At 34.0% G+C, this 21,066-nt stretch overlaps 3 protein-coding genes and 1 pseudogene across 3 annotated transcripts; 2 read left to right on the plus strand and 2 right to left on the minus strand.

Annotated features, from left to right (window-relative positions):
- Window positions 1-729: 729 nt before the first annotated feature.
- LOC142531373 (WRKY transcription factor 72A-like) lies at window positions 730-3,567 on the minus strand (annotated as a pseudogene).
- Window positions 3,568-9,346: 5,779 nt separating this feature from the next.
- Window positions 9,347-11,601, plus strand: LOC142530715 (mitogen-activated protein kinase kinase kinase 1-like). Its single transcript, XM_075636529.1, has 5 exons — window positions 9,347-9,869; window positions 10,554-10,638; window positions 10,770-10,832; window positions 10,952-11,109; window positions 11,478-11,601. Exons 1-5 carry the CDS (start codon window positions 9,538-9,540, stop codon window positions 11,599-11,601), a joined length of 762 nt encoding a protein of 253 aa, XP_075492644.1. The 5' UTR covers window positions 9,347-9,537.
- A 2,786-nt stretch (window positions 11,602-14,387) lies between these two features.
- LOC142531374 (uncharacterized) lies at window positions 14,388-17,838 on the plus strand. Its single transcript, XM_075637477.1, has 8 exons — window positions 14,388-14,492; window positions 14,632-14,797; window positions 15,602-15,692; window positions 15,863-15,921; window positions 16,525-16,585; window positions 16,852-16,942; window positions 17,038-17,114; window positions 17,390-17,838. Exons 1-8 carry the CDS (start codon window positions 14,465-14,467, stop codon window positions 17,504-17,506), a joined length of 690 nt encoding a protein of 229 aa, XP_075493592.1. The 5' UTR covers window positions 14,388-14,464; the 3' UTR covers window positions 17,507-17,838.
- Window positions 17,839-18,170: 332 nt separating this feature from the next.
- On the minus strand, window positions 18,171-20,172 carry LOC142530968 (partner of Y14 and mago-like). The gene is made up of 4 exons (XM_075636921.1): window positions 19,907-20,172; window positions 19,690-19,815; window positions 18,698-18,922; window positions 18,171-18,526 (listed from the first exon to the last, which is right to left on the minus strand). Exons 1-4 carry the CDS (start codon window positions 20,102-20,104, stop codon window positions 18,377-18,379), a joined length of 699 nt encoding a protein of 232 aa, XP_075493036.1. The 5' UTR covers window positions 20,105-20,172; the 3' UTR covers window positions 18,171-18,376.
- Window positions 20,173-21,066: the final 894 nt, after the last annotated feature.

Here is a 21,066-nt window from a genome sequence, read left to right on the forward strand (position 1 = left end):
CAATGAGATATAATTTCATCTTCTTACCTCATGATCTTTCAATGTGAGATTTTGGTTACATTCTCAACAAACTTTTTGCTTTTTACTAAAAGGTCACATACCGATGAAGATATTTCAATGTGAGACTTTGATTGCATTCCCAATAAAAACGAAACGAAGATTTTGACGTAGTCGACGATAAAATTAAGCAAAGTAACAATATTTTTATTTTCTTTTTCTTCATAATAGAGGAAAATTTAGGGGCGAAATCCACGAGGTTGACTATGAACAATTTATGTTGCAGGAAACTACACAGGATCAAAACTTTAATTCTTAGAAATATTATATATTTATATGAATAATTCTAATGTTTCACTAGGGAGATACGAAAGATTGGCGCCGCAATATGTCCCATCCATACCATCCCTAAACAAGTTGTATGTACCATCATTTATTCTTAATAATGAACAAAAAAAATATTATTGATGTCATTAGTTGGACCCAAAAAAAATTAGTTATCAATAACATACAAATTGAAAAAAAATAATTAATTCGATTCGATATATATTTAATAGAGCGATTTTCAGGACGCGTTTGATCTAGTTCAATTCGTGAGCTTGATTTTAAGAAGTGTTAGTCTAGCTAGCTAGTATACGTACTCAAGAATTAATGCACCGATTAATAAATTAAATTCTGCGTAATTAAAACAATTAATTTATTTGATCAATTCCAAATTTCCTTGGGAAGATCATATACTAAATATAATTGAACAAACATTTTAATCCTTCGAGTTCTTGAAGTTTTACAACAGTCAAGGCTTCACGTGGAACCCTCAGATAACAGGAAAAAAAAAACAATAGTAAAATCCAAAAAACAAATAATTTCAATGTTCACTCTAAGTGCATGATGCTTCACCCATTGAGTATATAAAAACCAAAATGGATTATGTAATTAAATATCACATAATCTACATCGACTTAAACCTATTCTATCTCGACCTTCCGCGTGCTGCCCTTATTTGATCAATGCTGGTCCCAAATCCAGTGGTATGAATCTGCAATAAACTCTTTTACATTTATCTTTCTTGAAACCAATGCTCCAAATCTTATAAGCTTCCTTTATAAGGTGTTGCTTGATTCAAGAACCCAAGTGTTATCATCCTTAGGACTACTGCCGCTCCCGTCGCTTTTGTCCCCATCTCGATGAACTAAAGTATTAGGTGGAATGGACTGGGTAATTGCTTGGCTTTCTTTGTTAATGAGTGAGGATATGGCTGCTGCAACAGCAACCCTAAACTTAGGATCAGAGGCAATTGCACTCACATTTTCAGCCAACAAAGATTTGTTAGCACCTTCACATATCTTGGACCCCATTTCTTCTGCTAACTTATTCGGGTTCTGAAAGTACTGGTTCATCAGTGTATTCCCGCTGAAAATATCTTGTTTTGGCATCCAAGAATACCCCAGTTGTGCCATGGGATTCGAAGAGCTGGCATTATTTGTGAGGTCAAGAACAATGCCCTTGTTAGGGTCAAGAAAATTAGGGTTCAGGGCCCTTAGGTTTGGGATGTAAGGTTGTGAGGGGTTTATTAGATGAGGGTTTGTGTGGTTGGAGAAAGGGTAAATCGCTTGGCTGTTGAAGGGCGATGACAGTAACGACGCGTCGGAGAATGGGTTACCCGAATCTAATAACATGAAAGAAGCAGCTGCCGCAGATGTTGTTGATGCCATCGCCGTTGCGCCTACAGGAAGTGGGTGATTGTGCGTTCCTTCGTACGTCGTGATAAGTATCGACATGTCCTCCAAGCACCTTTGGACCTAATAACATGAAACACATTCAGAATTAATATTCAAAGCTTTAGATTCATATTCAAGAAATATAATTTGCAACCTCTGAAAAAATTATGCATGGAGTCAATACGTTGAAAAAACGACAAGTAAATCAAGTTCAAATTCTCAGCGTACTTGTTTTCTTACTGGACATCCTGGTGCAACAGTGCAACGATAATATGCTCGAGGACAAGGATTCCCTTTCGCTATTTTTTGGCCGTATTTTCTCCACTTGACATCCATCGTTCATCTAACAAATTCAAACCAAATTTATACCAATTAATTACATTCTATCAATCAACCAACCAACCAAATTTATGTACCTCAATAAAATAAATCAATTAGGTGCAATCAACATGTCCAAAAATTCTATAAATGAGCCAAGTACATGCTATAACTTTAAATATAATATGCTAAGAAAAAAGTGTAATTAAAAAATGCAAAGAAAGGGTTAAAATTTCATAAATAGATGCTTATATAAAAACACACAAGCAGAGAGAGAGAGAGAGAGATATATATATATATATATATATATAATTTATTCTCAGTTCAATCAAATAACAGAACTTTGAACTCACTGTGGCTGATTCACATCTTGCTCTTACGGAAACCCTAGCTCTTTTGTTAGGTGGTAAAGTGATATTGCTCATAATTCCAGGCAAGTTGTTGCTTTGCACTTGTCCTTGCATCGTCCTAACTCCCACGTTTTCTTCTCTATTTTCTTTTCTTTCGACATCTTCTCGGGTCCTATGTTTGCTAGAATCGACCTTAATCCTTAGCGACAGCCCTAATTCGTCACTTTCTTTAGCATCGTCTTCTCTTGATGAAGATGAAACCGATTGATTGCTTTTTATATCAATAATTCTTGGGCTTCTGGTCGAATCCTCATTCGGGTCTTCGTTGCTATTTCCATTGAGTGACAGAATCCACTTTGAATCCTACATATGTGATTTTAGTACAAAGTTCAACTGTTAACATATTATCTACATATATATACTGGTAAAAAAATGAAATTAATTAAATTCACGCAATCGTTCGGATTAAATTACCTTTTCCTGATTATTTTGTTGTATGATAGCAAATTTGGATTGCAGATCGATGTAATCTTTCATTGTTTTCTCCACAGCTTCGCTCAATTTCTTGTTCTCCTCCTTCATGCGTTTCATCTGCTTCTGCAAACTTGACAGCTGGGGAAAGTTTGCAGTTTCAGATTAATTATATACGTATCTTTTTCGATGATTATTTAATTTCTAAAGAATTAGGTAGAATTTGTATGTGTGTATATACATATACGTATGTATAGAGTTGTAAACCGCAATACCAAATCAAAAGAAGGGAAGAAAAAAGGTTCAGACATCAAATAATATATATTTATATATATGTAGCAGGAACCATGAAGTCGATAATTATTTTACCTCATCAGAGACAAATTCCTTATCAGAACCCTCTTGAAGATATCGATTCCCAGCTTCTTGTAGCTTCGATTCGTCGACTTCTGTAACCCGGTTTTCTTGTTCTTGCGAGTCTAATAACTTGAGGGACAGATCAATCTCCATGGATTCACTTTCTTCTTCTTCTTCTCTTGCCATTGAATTAATTTACACGGAAAAATAAAATATATATTGCAAAATTTCTCCTGTTTTCGCTTATTAAAGCTAGATAAAAATGGTTTTTCTTAGGCACCAAAGTCAATTCCTCCGTCTGAAATTAAACGAACAAGGCAGCTGCAGCAGTACTATAGTAGTATAATTAGAGAGATAATTAAAGGACGCATCTAAGTTTTGACTTTAACCTTTCGATTCTTAATTACTTCTTATCTTTATATTGGATAATTAATTAATACTCACCTGCTGGATAATCTTATTAATTAAATTAAGTATTTTACAGTTGTTGTGAAATGAATAGAAAAGTCCTTTTAATTGACCAAAAGAGCAATTTTTTTTAGGCAAAAATTTGTGTGAGACGGTCTCACGGTTTGTATTTTGTGAAACAGATATCTTATTTGGGTCATCCATGAAAAAATATTACTTTTTATGCTAAGAGTATTACTTTTTGTTGTGAATAATCGGTAGGGTTGATCCGTCTCACAGATAAAGATTCGTGAGATCGTCTCACAAGATATCTATTCTTTTTTTTATTGACTAAATAATATTCATAGTGAGTAATTGTAATATTCATATTATCATTTAAAATTTTTTGCGACAAAAAAAAAACTTCATAGATATATGTGAAAAAGTTGCAAGTCCAAGGATTATTTCTTGATCTCGACAACGCATTAATTTTCCCCGTATAATTTTTTAAAATCTTATTTTAGTAATTCTCTCTATAAAACCATTACTCCATATTCGAGCTAATTTATTGGCGAAAGATTATAATGCATGAAATTGGGCTTTTCACAATTTCTTGCAATGTTATATATATATAATATATATATATATATTATATAATATATATATATATATATATATATATATATATATTTGTGTGTGTGTGTACGTGTGTAATGGAGCTTTACTTAAGGTATTAAAAAATACATTATTTAAAATTGAAAGAGGAACCTTGCTGGGATCAGATCTGGAAAATGTCAACTGGAAGACCTCCACTCCTCCCCAGTTTCCACTCTTTGTGAATCTCTTTATTAATTTTTAATCTTCGATTTTTCCACCACTTCCTCCCATGTTGTAACTTGTATCAATTTTATTCTTATTATTAATTAGCCTCCTATTATTTTGAGAATATGTCTCTTGTGAGACGATCTCACGAATCTTTTATATGTGAGACAGGTCAACCCTACCGATATTCACAATAAAAAGTAATACTCTTAGCATAAAAAGTAATATCTTTTCGTGGATGACCCAAATAAGATACTCTTCTCACAAAATACGAGATGTGAGAACGTCTCACGCAAGTTTTTGCCTTAGTTTAATACATATTTCTTGTTAATAATCACGTCATTGGTCAGCAAGGGATGGTATATGTAAAAAATATTCTTTACAAATTGTATTTGTGTTTTACGGTTTACTTTATTTAATTTCTTCATAAATTTTGAAATTATGAATAAAAGTTTATCATCATGAATAAAAGTTTACGTCATAATTTTCTCCTTTTTTTGTCTATATGTATAAGTTTTTTTATATTTGAAATGATATTATTATAATGAGATCTCGAACTCGACACTTCATCTCAATATTGATATCTCTGATCATGCTATAAGTCATCCGCGAGTATTGTTTCTATGTATAGCTGACTAATTAAAGATGAAGTGAGTGACAAAACTTCGAAGTTCGATGGATCTTGGATCGACCATGCTTGAAGATAGGATACAAAATTTTAAACTAATAAAATACGTATAGATCTTATGGTTAAATACCACAAGAGGAAGCTGAGGAAGCTACATGCTTTTCCATATTCAATATAATAATTTCTACAATTCATATAACTCAGTAACTTATTTGGCGTCATAACGTGAGATGAGATATCGGATTCGAGATCTAATTATAACATTGCAAAACTCATGTGAGATAGTCTTGTTGTTCGATTTTGTGATACAGATATTATATTTGGGCCACCTATGAAAAAATATTATTTTTTATTGTAAATATGAGAATAGTTGATCCCTCTCACGAATGAAAATATTTTATGATAGTTTCACAATTGATCTACTCTTATAACATATATATCATTCCCCAGACTAAAAAATGAGAGTGTCGATTTTTTATCGCGTAACCACTCGATTTCTTATTATAAGAAAAACGATCAAAATTAATTAATCCAGGAAAAAATGCTAACAAGATTGAGAGGTAAATTGGACTTGCTTTGGTTTGACTCACTCATCCCATCCTATAAAAATTTTCAAGGACAAGCTTCCATATCTGATTGGATGGATCCAATATCTGACTTTTTTGGTGAAAGTTGACTTGTGGAAGAGCAAACGTCGCCGCAGGTAATTCTCTCAACTTTGGCTATTCATTAAGAAAACACACAAAACAATAATTAATTAATTAAATATTCATTATTATATTATATATACACGTAAGCCCAAGTATCCCATCTTTAATTTCCTTAATTAATTCACGTTTTGATTATTACAAAAAAATTAAATTAAATTATCTTACGGAAAAAAATTAAAACATAAAAAAAAACCCTTGTAATGAATTTTATTAATTTTTTTAGACAACACTTGCAAAGTGTAAAAATTAAATTATATTAAAAGAATTTAAAATTCATTATATTCTTCAAATATTGCTCCAATCAAAAGACAACTTTATTTTTTCAGTTATCTAAGTATTGGTATATTAATCATCACGAATTAGATTAATTATTTTTATTTTCAGATTGAATATCTGTTTGCAAAACTACTCCGGTTGAAAATTGTCTTTTATATAATATCTTTTATAATTAGACTAAAATAGATTTAAAAAAATATTAAAATTGGAGTGTAAATAACACTCCCTTATATGTTTGTACTGATCGTATCATTTCATTTAATTTCAATTACGGTTTTGAGTTACTTTTATATATATTGATTTTTCGATATTTTCTAAAATATTAAATAAATTATAAAGTTTTATATAATATTACGTTTTTCAACTTTTTAGTAAAAAATTTCATCGTGAATTTTTGGTATATTGGATGTTTATATATTGATATCATATTATTACTATTACTATTATTATTATTATTAGATATTTATTATGCATATTTTTTGAACTGTTCAAAAATTATAAATTTTTATTTAATATATGTTTTTTATTTTTTAAAAAATAATTATTTATTTATTTTTAAAATTTTGATAAAAAAATAATTTATCATTTTTTAATATTTTTCTATTCTTTTTTATCGTTAACAGTTCCACTAAATCAATATATCGAATGTAATGATAAATAATTGAAATTGATCGCAAGATTGTTATCATTGTTTGTAGATGATATCAAATTATAAAATTTATATATATATATATATTATATAATTATTAAATATATTCATTATATCAATAATTTTAAGTAATTATTTAAACACACATACTTATTATTTTTAACACTTCATCCATCGTACGAGTGATATACTAATTAAAGCAATAATCCACGCTTGGAGATGTGGAAAATTGAAAAATATCAAGAATAGTCAACACTATGGATTTGACCCAAAATTAATTTAACATCCTAACTTATAAACTTCGTGACTCCAATGTCTATGAATAATTAAGAAGAAATTTATCCTTCTTGTTACAACAATAATGGCATCTTCATTGTAGATTTAAAGAATTAATACAAAACCAAACGTTTATCGTTTTATCAAAAGTTGTAGTTAGTGATAACTAATCAACTCGGATATTTTAAACCGTGCAACAGCTCAAACTCCACATTTCGATTTCTATCTCAACAGAGACAATTATCACATCCCAATACTCAATCTTCACGATAAATAAATCTAATTTGTCGAGGAAACATAAACCTAGTTTTTGTTTTTTCAATACTTCGTTACACTAATTAATATAAAAAATAATTCTTTCTGAAAATGAGTTTCAAGTAAACTACTATATATCGATCCAACTTAATTTAAATAATATAGGATTTTTTATATGCTTGTTTTTAATTTATATATCTTAGAGTTAGATTATCCCATGAGTAAAGAACTATTAATACCCTATGTTAGGCGTAGGCCGTAACATGTGACCGCCGCTAATCAGTCCTCATTTGGCCACCAAAATTCAATCCTAGACAATTTATTTAAGCCAATTTGCTCACCTAAGAGGGAAATCTAATAGTAACTAGTCATCCCCTTTTATAAAATATTTTTTTAAAACATATAATAGATATAATTATTATAAAAATTCTCAAGAAAATTGTAAGTTTAGCCTCTGATGCTTACATGATGTAACTTTGTTTTTTCTTTACGCAAAGACTCTTGTGATATCGTCTTATATGTCAATTTCGTAAAACAAATATCTTATCCAATCCGACCTATGAAAAATGTTACTTTTATGTAAAACGTATTACTTTTCGAACTAAATATGCTGTGACCATCTCGAAAAAATTTACTCTTTTCTTTGTTCTAAATCACGGGTTTTTTGTAGTCATGTTAAGCATGTGATTTCCATGACATTTTCAAGGAGAATAAATGTGAGAAGCAAAACAGTTTTGTCCATTATCTGGATCTACATTACTTGTTGGCCCAATTCTTCAATCCATTTATTAATTTGTTGGAACTAATGCCACCAGGCCCAATCAAGCCATACTTAAGATCACATTATTTGCGGCCCAATCAATGTCCAGTCTGTAAAAATGAAAACTACATTAGCCTGTAATTCAATATAAAACGACAAAAACTTGTGTGAGACGGTCTCACATGTCGTATTTTGTGAGACGAGTCTCTATTTGTGTCATCCATAAAAAAAATATTACTTTTTATGCTAAGAGTATTACTTTTTATTGTGAATATCGGTAGGGTTGACCGGTCTCATAGATAAAGATTCATGAGACCGTCTCATAGGAGATCTACTCATATAAAAATTTATATATAAAGTTGATATGTTAATTATGGCATCTACATGAGTACATTGAAATAACTTTTTGTAAATTTAACAGACGTCACTTCAGTTGATGGTCATATACAAAAAAAGTTATATCTATATTCTCACCAACAATAGGCATGTTTTAAATTCTTTGTGACAATGTCTGTCTATGTTTCTTAAAGTATTATTTTTTATGAAATAAAAAAAGAAGGGATTTATGATATTATAATTAAATAAAGAAATTTGCAAACATAATTGAATTTAAATTTAACTCAAAAAACTGCCGAATCCATTAAAAAATATTACCACATATATTTGGCCTTTTCATCCTACCTTATCGCCACGTGGCAACTCCTGAAATTTTCTCCATATTTAGCCTCTAAAAGTCAAAGGTCAAACTTTACTACACACGCCAGCCACTTAAACTAAAGAAAAGAAACAAAGTACGGAAAGTTCGTCACCGTGACAGAGCTCAAAAGCTGTCAACGAAATTCAGCTGTCTCCGCCGATATTTTCACGCACACACGTTAACCTATACGTACACCGGATATTGCGGACTGTATGTATAGAGAGAGAAGGAGGAGGACTGAGAGTATGAAGGAACGATGACCAACTCCAAGCAGAAGCCGCGGCCCCGAAGGCTTGACCGCCGGAACGCCGTGAAGAATATAGACTACGACGCGGGTTCGAGCTCCTATTCTACGATTTCATCAGAAGATCGATCTGTTTACAAGTCCAGATCGCTTGACGTTACACCGCTCTCCGATCAGACCAGCTTCCGCGTTGAAGGAAATGAGGGAGAGGTAGATCAGATTTTCCAGCGCCTTGGCGTAGGTCTCGATGATTTTTCCATCCCCTTGTCAGCGTGGGAGGCTCGGAAGAGTCTATCGCCGTCCGCTAATGTGAGGACTCTGAGGCTTGGTGGTGTGCAGGATGTTGGTGAGTTGGAGGAGGGTTTTGGAGCTAGGGTTGGGGTTGGGGTTAGTAGTGGTGGTGAATTCAAGAATGGGTTTGGGTTGAATTTGAGTAGTTGTGAATTTAAGGTGGATGAAGTTTGTGAAAACGGAGTGAGAAGCGGTAAGGTGGTGCTTAATGGTGGTTCGGGGATTAAAGGCATTAGACCACCAAAACTGGCTCCTCCGCCGGTATTTACAAGAACTGTTGTGGACAATATGAGCTCTAGTTGGGATATGGTTAGATCATTTGGTCCTCAAGATGATCTGGGACTGTGGTTCAGGGCGAGATGTGGTTAATCGTTCGGTTGATGAATTTGAAGAAAACGAGGGAGTAGAAAGGATAAATATCCATGTGCTGAAAGATGAGAGCGTGGTGGTTGTGAAAAGAGAGATTGGAGCTAGTGCGGTGCTGTGTTCGGATTCATCGAATGATGATGATGATGATGATGATGGCAAACCTGTTGGCTTGACCAGGGTAAATGATTATACTGTCTCGCCTAATGGTTCATTCAGGTGCAATATTACGTCTTGGCAGAAGGGTGATTTCCTCGGAAGTGGATCATTTGGAACAGTGTATGAAGGGTTTACCGAGTAAGTGTTTTTATGACACGGGCTTATTGTTCTGCAGTATTCTATTGAATCAATATTACTTTGATTGCTGCTCTACCTGTTACATTATGGTTTAAGATCTAAGAATAGCATGTCAGTTTAGGATGTGTGAATAATTTCTTCAAAGCACTAGTAAAATGCAGATGGACAGAAATCTATAAGCGTGAGAAACTTGAATGAGGTGTAGCACACAAGAATATAGCACCTGAGAAGTTTTCATTGCCGAACCAGGTCTATTATATCGTGAATAGGTTGTGAGAGAGATGTGTATAATTTTTTGATAAAGGTGTTGGGACCTCACCAACCACTGGAAAATTTGTGGGGGACTTTTGTATCAAGCCTTTAATTGGATCAATAATGCTGTGAAAGAGGAATATCAGTTTAACTCGTCATGCTAGCGATTTGATATGAGAAGTATCGAAAACTCAAGAACCCTGAACATGAGCTTAACTCTGTTGACTAAATTTGGCCCAGTCTTATCATTTCTCGTTTTATCTAAGAAAGTACTTCAGCAGATTCCATGAATGTGTGTCTTGTTGTTGCATATTATTTGAGGAATGGTTACATTGAAAACAAAATAACCCCTTTGTAAGCTTGGATAAACAAAAAAGCATGTCGGTGTAATTTCTGTCAGTTCCTTACGATTCCTTTTCTCCATCACTGCAGTGATGGAGTCTTTTTTGCTGTGAAGGAGGTGTCTTTACTGGACAACGGTAGCCAAGGCCAGCAAAGCCTTTATCAACTCGAACAGGTGAGAATAATTCATTAATTTGTGATGTTCTGGTGTTTAAAAGAACTGGAAACGTGCCTAAATGCACCAACTTTTGCATGCTAATAATGTAAACTATTTGAATGATACGTTATGCAATGTTTATTTTACAGGAGATATCTCTTCTAAGTCAATTTCAACACGAGAACATTGTTCGATACCTTGGTACTGACAAGGCATGTCTTCTCTTTAAATGGGGACATTTTTATTCATAAACATTCTAGTATCTTACTTACTAGTATGGATTGGTGGTTCCAGGGTTTCCATTTTGGTTGTAACACAATATTTTTTTCAGGATGATGCAAAATTATATATATTTCTTGAGCTTGTAACCAAAGGTTCACTTGCAAAACTATACCAAAAGTATCGGTTACGAGACTCCCAAGTCTCTGCATACACGAGGCAGATTTTGAGTGGGTTGAATTATCTTCATTGTCGAAATGTGGTCCACAGGTGAAACCAACAATCTTTTTCTTTAGGGTATAGTGGGTATAGTTTCTTCTTTTACTTTTTTCATCCTATGGACACGATTTTTCTCTTCACCTTTTTTAATCTAGTGACTTGATTTTCTTGCCAATGCATGTGAATGTTCTTTTAAAACTTCTTGAAATTTTTGTTGAATTGGGGAATCATTTATTGTCTTTGCTTTCTTGTCTCCCCCATCTTTGAATGTTTGGAAATATTAATAATTATTCGCGTATTTAAAGATTTTTGCAATGATTCAGATTCTAGTCAAGTGGTGTATATTATGAAATATTAAGACTTCTGAGAGATTGTTCTCTGTTTTTGCTCATTGAACTCTGTTTCCTTTCCTTTTAAAGGGATATAAAATGTGCCAATATATTGGTGGATGTGAGTGGTTTTGTGAAATTGGCAGACTTTGGATTGGCAAAGGTTAGTTTCTTGGGTATAAAAGATGATCACCCCTTCTCTTTTTCATTTTAGATATTCATAAAGGTTCCTTTACGTTTTCTTCCAGGCAACCAAAATGAATGACATCAAATCTTGCAAAGGGACGCCATATTGGATGGCTCCTGAGGTATATTTTGTTGCTCCATCAAACGTTACTTGCTTTATCAATCAAAATTTTAAATTATTTCCTACAGGAAAGAAAAAATGAACTCCTTGATAAAAACATGCAGTTCCCCGTTCACCTTATTCTCCAAACTTCACTTCTTGTTTATCTACCTTTTTTTTAACTTCGTTAATCTTTGAGTACAGATTGTAAGTAAGATTAAGTAGTTCTAGTCATAGAAGAGCTTTATACGTCCATCCCAGCTTAGACTACTCATCTCTTGGAAAAACTGCTTCAATGGAAAGGAGGAGAGAGTTTCTCCTTCTTGATATGCATTTCAATGCACAGGGTAAAACATAAAATCTCCATGAGTAGAAAAATTGAAACTTGATGTCGTGTCAGGTCGTGAACAGAAGGAACCATGGATATGGCCGTGCTGCTGACATATGGAGCCTTGGTTGCACTGTGTTGGAGATGTTAACTGGTCAAATTCCTTACTCTCACTTGGAAGGGGTATGGACATACATTTAAAGAAGCTATAACATGATGTTTTTTAATTTCCAGATTCAAATTTAGAATGTTGTAATTAGTCAATTATCATGCTTATATTAATTATGTGCAACTCACCGAAAGAGGAGACCATGTTTGTGAATGAAGCTTAGTGATCAGTCCATGACACCAACAAATCTGGCCCAATAAAATTCTATGGTTCCAAGAAGGGATGTGGTTTGTACCATCTCTTAGATGTACTATAGCACAAGAGTGAGTTTTAAATTTTCTAAGTATCTCATCATTGGCATCTTCATCCTTACAAAACTACAGTGCATTTCTGCCCCTTCTCGTAATGGAAGTAATTAGAAATTATACCAGCATTTGCATATCAGTTTTCCTTGTTTGTTTCTGATATCTTGATTCAAAGTTGTGATAATGACTTTTACCGTAATCAACTGTGTCAGTGTTCATTTTTTCAGATGCATTAGAATCTTTTACTGTTATCTCCTGGCAGGAGGCTGTCATTGATCATGCGCATCTGAAGTGCAAATATTGAATTTAACTGTAGTTGAGATGTTTAAAGAAAAAAAGCATGATCGGTGATAAGAAATGTGACAAGGAATGAACTTTAAAGATACAAGTGAATTGACTACTTTGTAATTGTTTCCAGATCTGGATTACGTCATACTCGTTGAAGTATTCCAACACATAATCACCTTGAAACTTCAATAGTGTAGGGCTTCATCAGTCAGTCCCTGTAAAAAGCTTGATCTATTTATAAGCCTGATGATATCGCCTGAATATCAATGAAACATGAAACTAGCGTCCTAAGGCTCATTCTTGCCAGATCTGACTCCGGAAACTAATGACAATAATATTTGGCAATCATAAATATCCTAAATGCTCTTCGCTAAAACAAGAAAAAAATATTGTTTTAAAGGTAAAGGCTGGTTTGTCAATTTCACATTTGAAGGTAATAGCATTGCTTAGGAACTTATCCTTGATATTCCCTTTGTCTGTCTATTTCTTTTGTCAACTTTCACTCCATAATGTCCATTTGAACTAGTATCATGAGTTATAAAGTTTTGATTGGTTTTGAAATAAGTGTTCTTTTGGTTGCAGATGCAGGCATTGTTTAGGATTGGCAGGGGAGAACTTCCCCCTCTACCTAGTAACTTATCAAGAGATGCTCAAGATTTTATCCTCAAATGCTTGCAAGTTAACCCAGATGATCGACCCACTGCAGCTCAGCTGTTGGAGCATCCATTTGTCAAGAAGCAATCTCCAACTTTTCTCAGTCCTGTATCTCCACATTTTATTGGCCTGCGACTCTGAACTTGAAGAAACAAGGTAAATATTACAGCCACCTCTGGGTATGTGTACATTGCTTCAGAAGATCAAGATCGAACCTTTTTACACTTTTTCTGAGACTATTTCTCTTGAATTTCTTAGGAGCAAGTTCCATGTAGTTCAGATTGTGCATTTTTACTTCATGACTACTCCTTTCCGTTTTTCCCCAGAAAACCCCCGAAGTATCCGACCTGAAACTAGTATTGATCATGAAGATGCTCTTAGTGCAACACCAGGAACAAGTCCTTCTTTGTTACCTGCATGATGTTCATACAGGATCGAGGATTCAAGTTCAGATCATCTGTTGCAAAACAGTACTATTTGTCCTCTCTTCATATATCAGGATGATTCAAACATCATCAAAACAAATTTAAATGGAATGAGGTGTGGAATACAGTTGTGGCAGAAGATTAGTGAAGAAGAGACAACTCTTCGTGTATATTTATTTATTTTCTTCTTGTGTTTGTTTGATCATTTGTAGCTTCTTGTTATAGTTTTGCTTGGATTGGGATGTTGCAAAACATTTTGAGTGAAATTGTAATTATTTGAGATGTTTTTGTAATAGGTGGCTAGATTTGGATATGGTCTCAGATGTACATTGTTGACTCCCTATCCTGCCCTCATGGTTTTCTAGAATTTATTCAATTCTTTCAACTTTTTGCACTTAGACATCTTTTCGGCTGACTAAGCTTTTTCATGCGAGTGAGTGAATTAGTTTTAATCAACAAATTCATTCAAAGTTTGTATTTAAAATTATGGCTATTAATTCGTTTGTATAGTGGGTAAAAGGGGCCCTATCAACAAAATATGGGCCCCTCGGGGAGCTAAACAATTGCCTGGCCCATAAATTACTTCAGAGGCCCAATTTGCATGGGCAAATTAAATGAAGTCAGGCTTTATCACAAAACATCGGAAGTAACGAACATCTCCCTGTCTAGGGTTCCTCAGAAGATGCCGAAATCGAAGCGCAATAGGGCAGGTTTGTCGTTTTTTCAACCCATGTTTTCTTATTGAGATTTCTTACCGATGTCATGATTCGAAGGTTTGAAGGACGTTTTTCGAAGAAAAATGTGGTTTCCGGAGGATTTTTCTTTAATTTCTAAATATTAATTGTGCAGTGACATTGTCAAAGACGAAGAAGAAGGGGAGAGTGCAGAAAGAAAATGTAGTGAATTCGATACGAGAAGCAATCGAGAAGTTTGATTCGGTGTACGTTTTCACTTTCGATAATATGAGGAATATCAAGTTCAAGGAGTTCAGAGAACGGCTCAAGTCTTCGAGCAGGTTAAGTTTTGTTTTTTCCCGTGACTTTTGTGGTCCTGTGAGATAGATGAATCTGTTGAATTTCGTTCTAAGGATGAATTGCTGGAACTTCCCGTTGTAGGGTTATTATTCATTCATACAAAAGGTTATATTGAATAATCATAAAATTAAAGTTATTTTCTATACTTGGATTTTGCATATATTTTGGTCAGTGAGAAGTAAGAACAGATATTTTAGATGTACTTTATTGCTTTCGCTACTGAGTCATTTTGTAGCTATTTATGCAGGGATTTATTGTAGTTGTCAGTGTTCCAGTATTTAGCTTATCGAACACCGCCTTCCTGTTTTTCAGAAATTTGTATGTCCCTCTAGATTAAAATTCATGAGATTCTGCCTGGATGTTCTTGTTTTATAGCCCCTAGACAGCACTCTCCAGCTTCAAAATTTTGGTGGTGGTTTGGTTAAACTTGAGTAGGAAAAATGAAAAGCTCCATCTAAAGCTAGCTAGTCTGAACCTCTCATTTCGAGAATGATGTCATTTGTTTTGGCCTCCATTTAGTTCTTACTGATTATTGGCAATAAATTCTTTTGAAACCTCTGTTAGGTTTTTGTATCCTGCATTCTACCTACCCTTTACTTCTGATTGATGATGGTTTCATGATCACCCCTCGATTGTCCCTATACTGACCCTGACAGGCGGACATACCGTTTGATCAGGATTCTTTTCTGTTACAACTTCTGTTACAACTTCCAAGTACCTTTGCATAAACACAATAGGCAAATTTTGGGCTTTATATGATTATGGATTTTTTGACTTTGTCCCAGATTTTTCCTTGGATCAAGCAAAGTTATGCAAGTTGCTTTGGGTAGGTCTATTTCAGATGAAATTAAACCTGGCCTTCACAAGATTTCTAAGGTAGCACGATCCTTTCTTTGTGCTTCCTGTGATGTATTTTTGCCACTTCTGCATAACATGCTAATTTTCTATCTCTTTGCACATATACTTGTGATAATTTATATCCTACTCTTAGTGATTTGTAATTCCTTATCGTCATTAGTTTTCTCATCATTTATCCTATTAATCAGCTTCTTCGTGGCGATTCTGGGATTCTTTTAACTAGTTTGCCGAAAGAAGAAGTCCAAAGGTATGTTCTCAGACTGTAATTGCATGAAGTTGACTGCAGAATGTTTTACTCATTAGAAAAACATATGTGTATGTTTTATTTTACTTCCAACATTTTTTTAGATGATTGTGCACATTGTTATTGAACCTGAAAATTAGCAAATATGAATTATATTCATATTGAGGTTCTTTTTTTGTAAAAGAAGCTGTGGAGATCTGGGATGTAGGGTAATATCGTGTTGTGCGAGTTATAGCTTGAATCAATATTTGATTGTCACTTTTTAAAAAAAAATTCTAGTATGTGATTCTCTAAATTTTTAAAAAATTACAAGTTTCTATGATCACATAATGTTAGTGTATCCTCAAGGTGTACCGACTTGTTCATGATAGATGCCAATTTTTGTGATGTGTATCCAGTTATAGAATTTGGTGCTTAAGTTTTATTCGAATTGTAGCTTTCTAGTTGAGAAGCAGTTACACCTTAACATATGATTAACCTTCTCAAGATGCCAACTTTTGTGATGTGTATCCAGTCATACAATTTGATTCTTAAATTTTAAATTGTAGCTTTCTAGTAGAAGAAGTTACACCTTAACATATGATTAACCTTCTTCCTTTTTATCAGAATATTTGAAGAATACGAAGATTATGACTTCGCGAGGACTGGAAGTGTTGCAACAGAAAAGGTAAGTAGAATTTTTTACGCAATTAAAGTTGTGCATAAAATGCTGTAGATATGTTTGTCCATTCTACAAATACAAATAATGCTGGTAGCTTTCTTTTGATTGATGCCACATGACCCAAAAAAATGAGGAAAATGAAGAATGTGTTGTGTTGTGTTGTGTTGTGCCGCATGAAGCAAATATCTTTACAATTATTGTATTTGAAAAAAATTGTGCATAAAATGCTGTAGATAATTATGAATGTTTCTCATTTTTATTTCATTCTTCAGGTGGAGCTTAAAGAAGGTCCTCTCGAACAGTTCACTCATGAGATGGAGCCATTCTTGCGCAAGCAGGGGATGCCTGTGCGGTTAAATAAAGGTCTGATTTGTGTTTATTTCTGTCGAACTCTTGTTGCAAATACTTTATACTCCTATATAGGCGTAGGCTGGCTTGTTTAAATTTTATTGTGGCAGGTGTGGTAGAGATTGTATCAGACTTCATGATATGTGAAGAAGGAAAACCAATATCACCTGAGTCATCTCGGATACTGGTTTACCCGAAATCCTTTGCTTTTTCTTGATTTTCTTATAAAGATGTTACAGTAAATCATACCCTGACCCTTTGCATATGATTGCTCCAACAGCAACTATGATCACTCTAATACCATGATGTCATTATATGAAATCCTTTTTTGAATTTGTTATACCTGAATTTGCCACGAAAATGCCTTCCCCATCCAATTGGGTGAAATATTGCATTTATAGTTTGTGGCTTGGCTCTTGTGGAGTTGTGTAACACGACGGGTATATCTCACTTGTCTTGCAGCGTCTCTTGGGCATTAAAATGGCTACCTTCAAACTCTACTTGGTATGTCGATGGAGCTCAGAGGAATTTGAAGTTTATAAAGAGGGTTTGGAATATTCTGATGTTGAATCCTCCTAGGATTCCTCGACTGATATAGAAAAAGGTCTTGCCCAAGATGGAAGCCATCACTTGAGGTGATCCATAGCTGGCTTTATGTTTCGTGCTTAAAAATGCGGTACCTGCTGCATACCAAAGTTCTGAGAAGTACTCCATTTTTTTAGATGGATGAGTTTTGTTGTATTGGCATTTTTTATGGAGTAGTTATGAGATGATGTATGATATTCATGGAGTTTTGACAGTTTTCACCAATGGAATGCAAAAGTCAATTTTTGATGTGATGTGGAAAGTTTCATGTAAATAGACTGCAACGTTGTACTACTGGCCGAAATATTTTTCATTTGCTTGAACCACTTTTGATGTCATTTGAACATTATTGAATTGAGTGGCCGTTACATATATCCCATCTCTAACGCAATACTATGTTGAGGTTAAACAATTAATTTGTGAAATAACTTCAAATAATTGAAATAACTTATATTATAATTTTTTTAAACAATATTAGATCAAAAATCATATGATAAGATTTAGAAAATTAATTTCCGATTTAATTCAATCATCCATAACTTTCTTCCACAAATTTTTTATCCTCTTCCAAACCATTGTGTAATCAAAATCTGTCAATTAGAGATGAGAACCTTTAGACTAAATTGATATTTAATAGCTTCTGATTATCTAAAAACAGTTGGGCCGAATATTGATGCAGCGCCATTTCTAAATTTACAATCAGTTTTTTACTCCCATGAGTATTCAAGGGAAACAACAATGTGTGAGAATATTGACCTACTTAGAAACAGATGGAAGGCAAGGCACAAGTTATGCTAAATCGGATGGTTGTACTTCTATTATTGCAGAGCTTACATTGGAATAGACCAACGGTCCGCCTTAGCTTCATGACATGGATGCGGTTAGCTCGGCTTTCGTTTCTTCCAAAAGCTTCAACTCATCGTGCCAATCTTCTAATTTGGCTATTTTCTCCAGTTGTTCTGGTTTCATATCCTTTTCTGTAGTTTTCTGCTGCTGAGCTTCAGTCAGCCGAATCTACAGAGAAAATTGGAGAAATAAGATTACAAGTCAGGATGAAATCTGAATAAGAGGTAGAATAATAATAACCGATACTGGAATCTGTTTGTGAGTACTGGAGCATTTAAGTTTATTAATAAAAACTAGATAAATAAATAAATGCTTACTTTAAGGATAGAAGCCATTTACCTTCTTTTTCAGCGCTCGAATCTTTTTATCGATATGTTGAATTTGATCCTCTGGAGTAGAAAACTCGTTTGGATTTGAAGGTGTTGTAACCAAAGAAGTGTTTCCAGAAAGGGTTAGCCCATCCATCATGGAGGCAATTGGCTCCACCTTCTCTGGCAGGTAATTGGAACCATCAGCAAGAAGGACGTCATTTTTCTCCGAAACATCAGCCTTGTCTAAAGCAGCCTGTCATCACGTCCTTTAAGTTTAGGGTAATTAAAGCAGGAGAAACACTCCAATTTAACCTCGGATCAGGTCATTCACATTCGAAAGAAAGGGTGGAGTCTCATTCTCATTTGAATATCAACTATGTTGTAAATAACAGACAGACACATCCACTCCAATCTGCCAAACTATTTGCAAAGACAACGATTAATCATGTCAGCACCTTCCTAATCAAGTTGAAGGGTGACTCATTTCGATGTCTGATTTCACTATGATAATAATAGACAGAATTTCCTAGGAACTGCTCATATTAGGATCTGTCAAAATGCAAGCTTATTTTCTCGCCAAGATGTTGCTTTATGGGTTCGTTAGGATCTGTCAAAATGCAAGCTTAAAGTCAAAGATTTGGCAAACACCCATAAAAATGTCAAAAGGCAGCTTATTTTCTCGATCACATCACTTTTCTTTCACTTTCGCAATAAATGCCTTGAACTGGATAATTGTCATTTAACTCTTACAAAGTCGAACCTAAAAACTTAATTAAATGCATAGTTGAATCTGAAACTTGTGTTCTTGAAAAATTACACATAAGAACAGCAGTTCAACTAGTAGTCAATACAGAAGAAAAAAATAATAAAAAATTTACAAAAAGGGACTATTTTTCTGAAAACACAAAACACGAGCAGAATAAGAAGAAAGGTTCTCCCAGCAAAAGAAAATGAAAAACAAATGGGAGTACATGAAATCAAAATGAAAAAAAAGGGAACAAGAACAATTAATTCATCAACCTTCTGACGTTTTTCTTTCTTTCTCTCATTCCTCTTAGCCGATTTCGACTTGGATTTCACTTCCGCCGCAACGGGATGATATCCCGGCGGCACCACCTCCTGTACCGCCTCCATCTCCTTCCTCCACTGCCACCCATCACAAATCAGCTACGTTAAAGCTCTAGAAACACTCGAACAAGTAAATAGAAAACGAGATTAAAATTATTCGTGCACACACAAGTAAGCCTTTGGATTGATATATTGCAACTTCATCCTGGGGAACATAGCCGGCCCGAATCCGAACTGGTTTTCGGAGGGTTCCGTCAGGACGTCGGGTCGGGGCGAGTATCCTCTCCCCTTTATTATTTGGGGTTTTTCCGAGCTCCTCCTCTGCTGCATCATCCGCCGCCCCTCCGCTGGTTCCACTGCTCGCCATTATACTTGGGTTTTAGAATAGAATCTCCAACGAAAAGAATCGCTTTTGCCTTCTGTGAATTGTATTTTTGTATTCTCTCTCTGGAACCAAAAGGATCGATGGTGGGCTGGACTTCTCTTCTGAGTGACCTTATTGGGCTTATATTGGACTGCAGGCTTGAGATAGTTCACAGTCCGTTGGGCTACAACAATGATTAATCTTAAATTTCTTCATGGATCTGGACCTTCTAATGGATCGGGCCCAAGTCACTTTTTCCCCATAGAAATCTGTTTACCTGAAATTTCACCAAACCGAAACATGAAAATAACTTATGGAGTTAATTTTTATCCATGTTACACCAAGTAATTTTAGAAATAGAATGAAAACATGTTCGACGAGTCTTCGACAAGCCATGAGTCATGTATATCAAATCAAATTATGTGTTTTTTCTTCTCGAGTTCATATACTTTGATTAACAATCATTCAATTTATTTTAATTACTGCTTCATCTTTCATAATTTCTAAAGAATCCAAAATATTACCAAATTTTAGGTTCATTTTTTCGTTCAATGTTTGTCGATCATTCAATTGTTTTATAGTTTGATGTTTTTTTTCAATCGATAATTAATTAATGCTTATTTTTTGAACGTATATTTTATATTTTATATCATATTTTGTTTTGATTTCGAATTTTGTACACGTTGTTGTTCGTTATTTTTCTGACGTTTTCCCATCAATTATCAATGCTACTGACTTAGCGTAACTTGTGTTTAAACTTTATGATACATTATTTTTAGCTGTCGATTAATCTTTGCTCTTTTTTTTATTATTAATTATAATATATTGTTGCATACACTGAACCAAGATCCTGGCTCCGCCCCTACAAAAAAACCTTTTGTTTTCGTGAACGTCGAATTAACATGACAATGCGAGTTAATTGAACTCTTGTTGAGCTGAATAAATAAATTTTTCCGTGTGAATAA

Source organism: Primulina tabacum, chromosome 17, assembly GCF_025594145.1.
Source record: "Primulina tabacum isolate GXHZ01 chromosome 17, ASM2559414v2, whole genome shotgun sequence".
Lineage (NCBI taxonomy): Eukaryota > Viridiplantae > Streptophyta > Magnoliopsida > Lamiales > Gesneriaceae > Primulina > Primulina tabacum.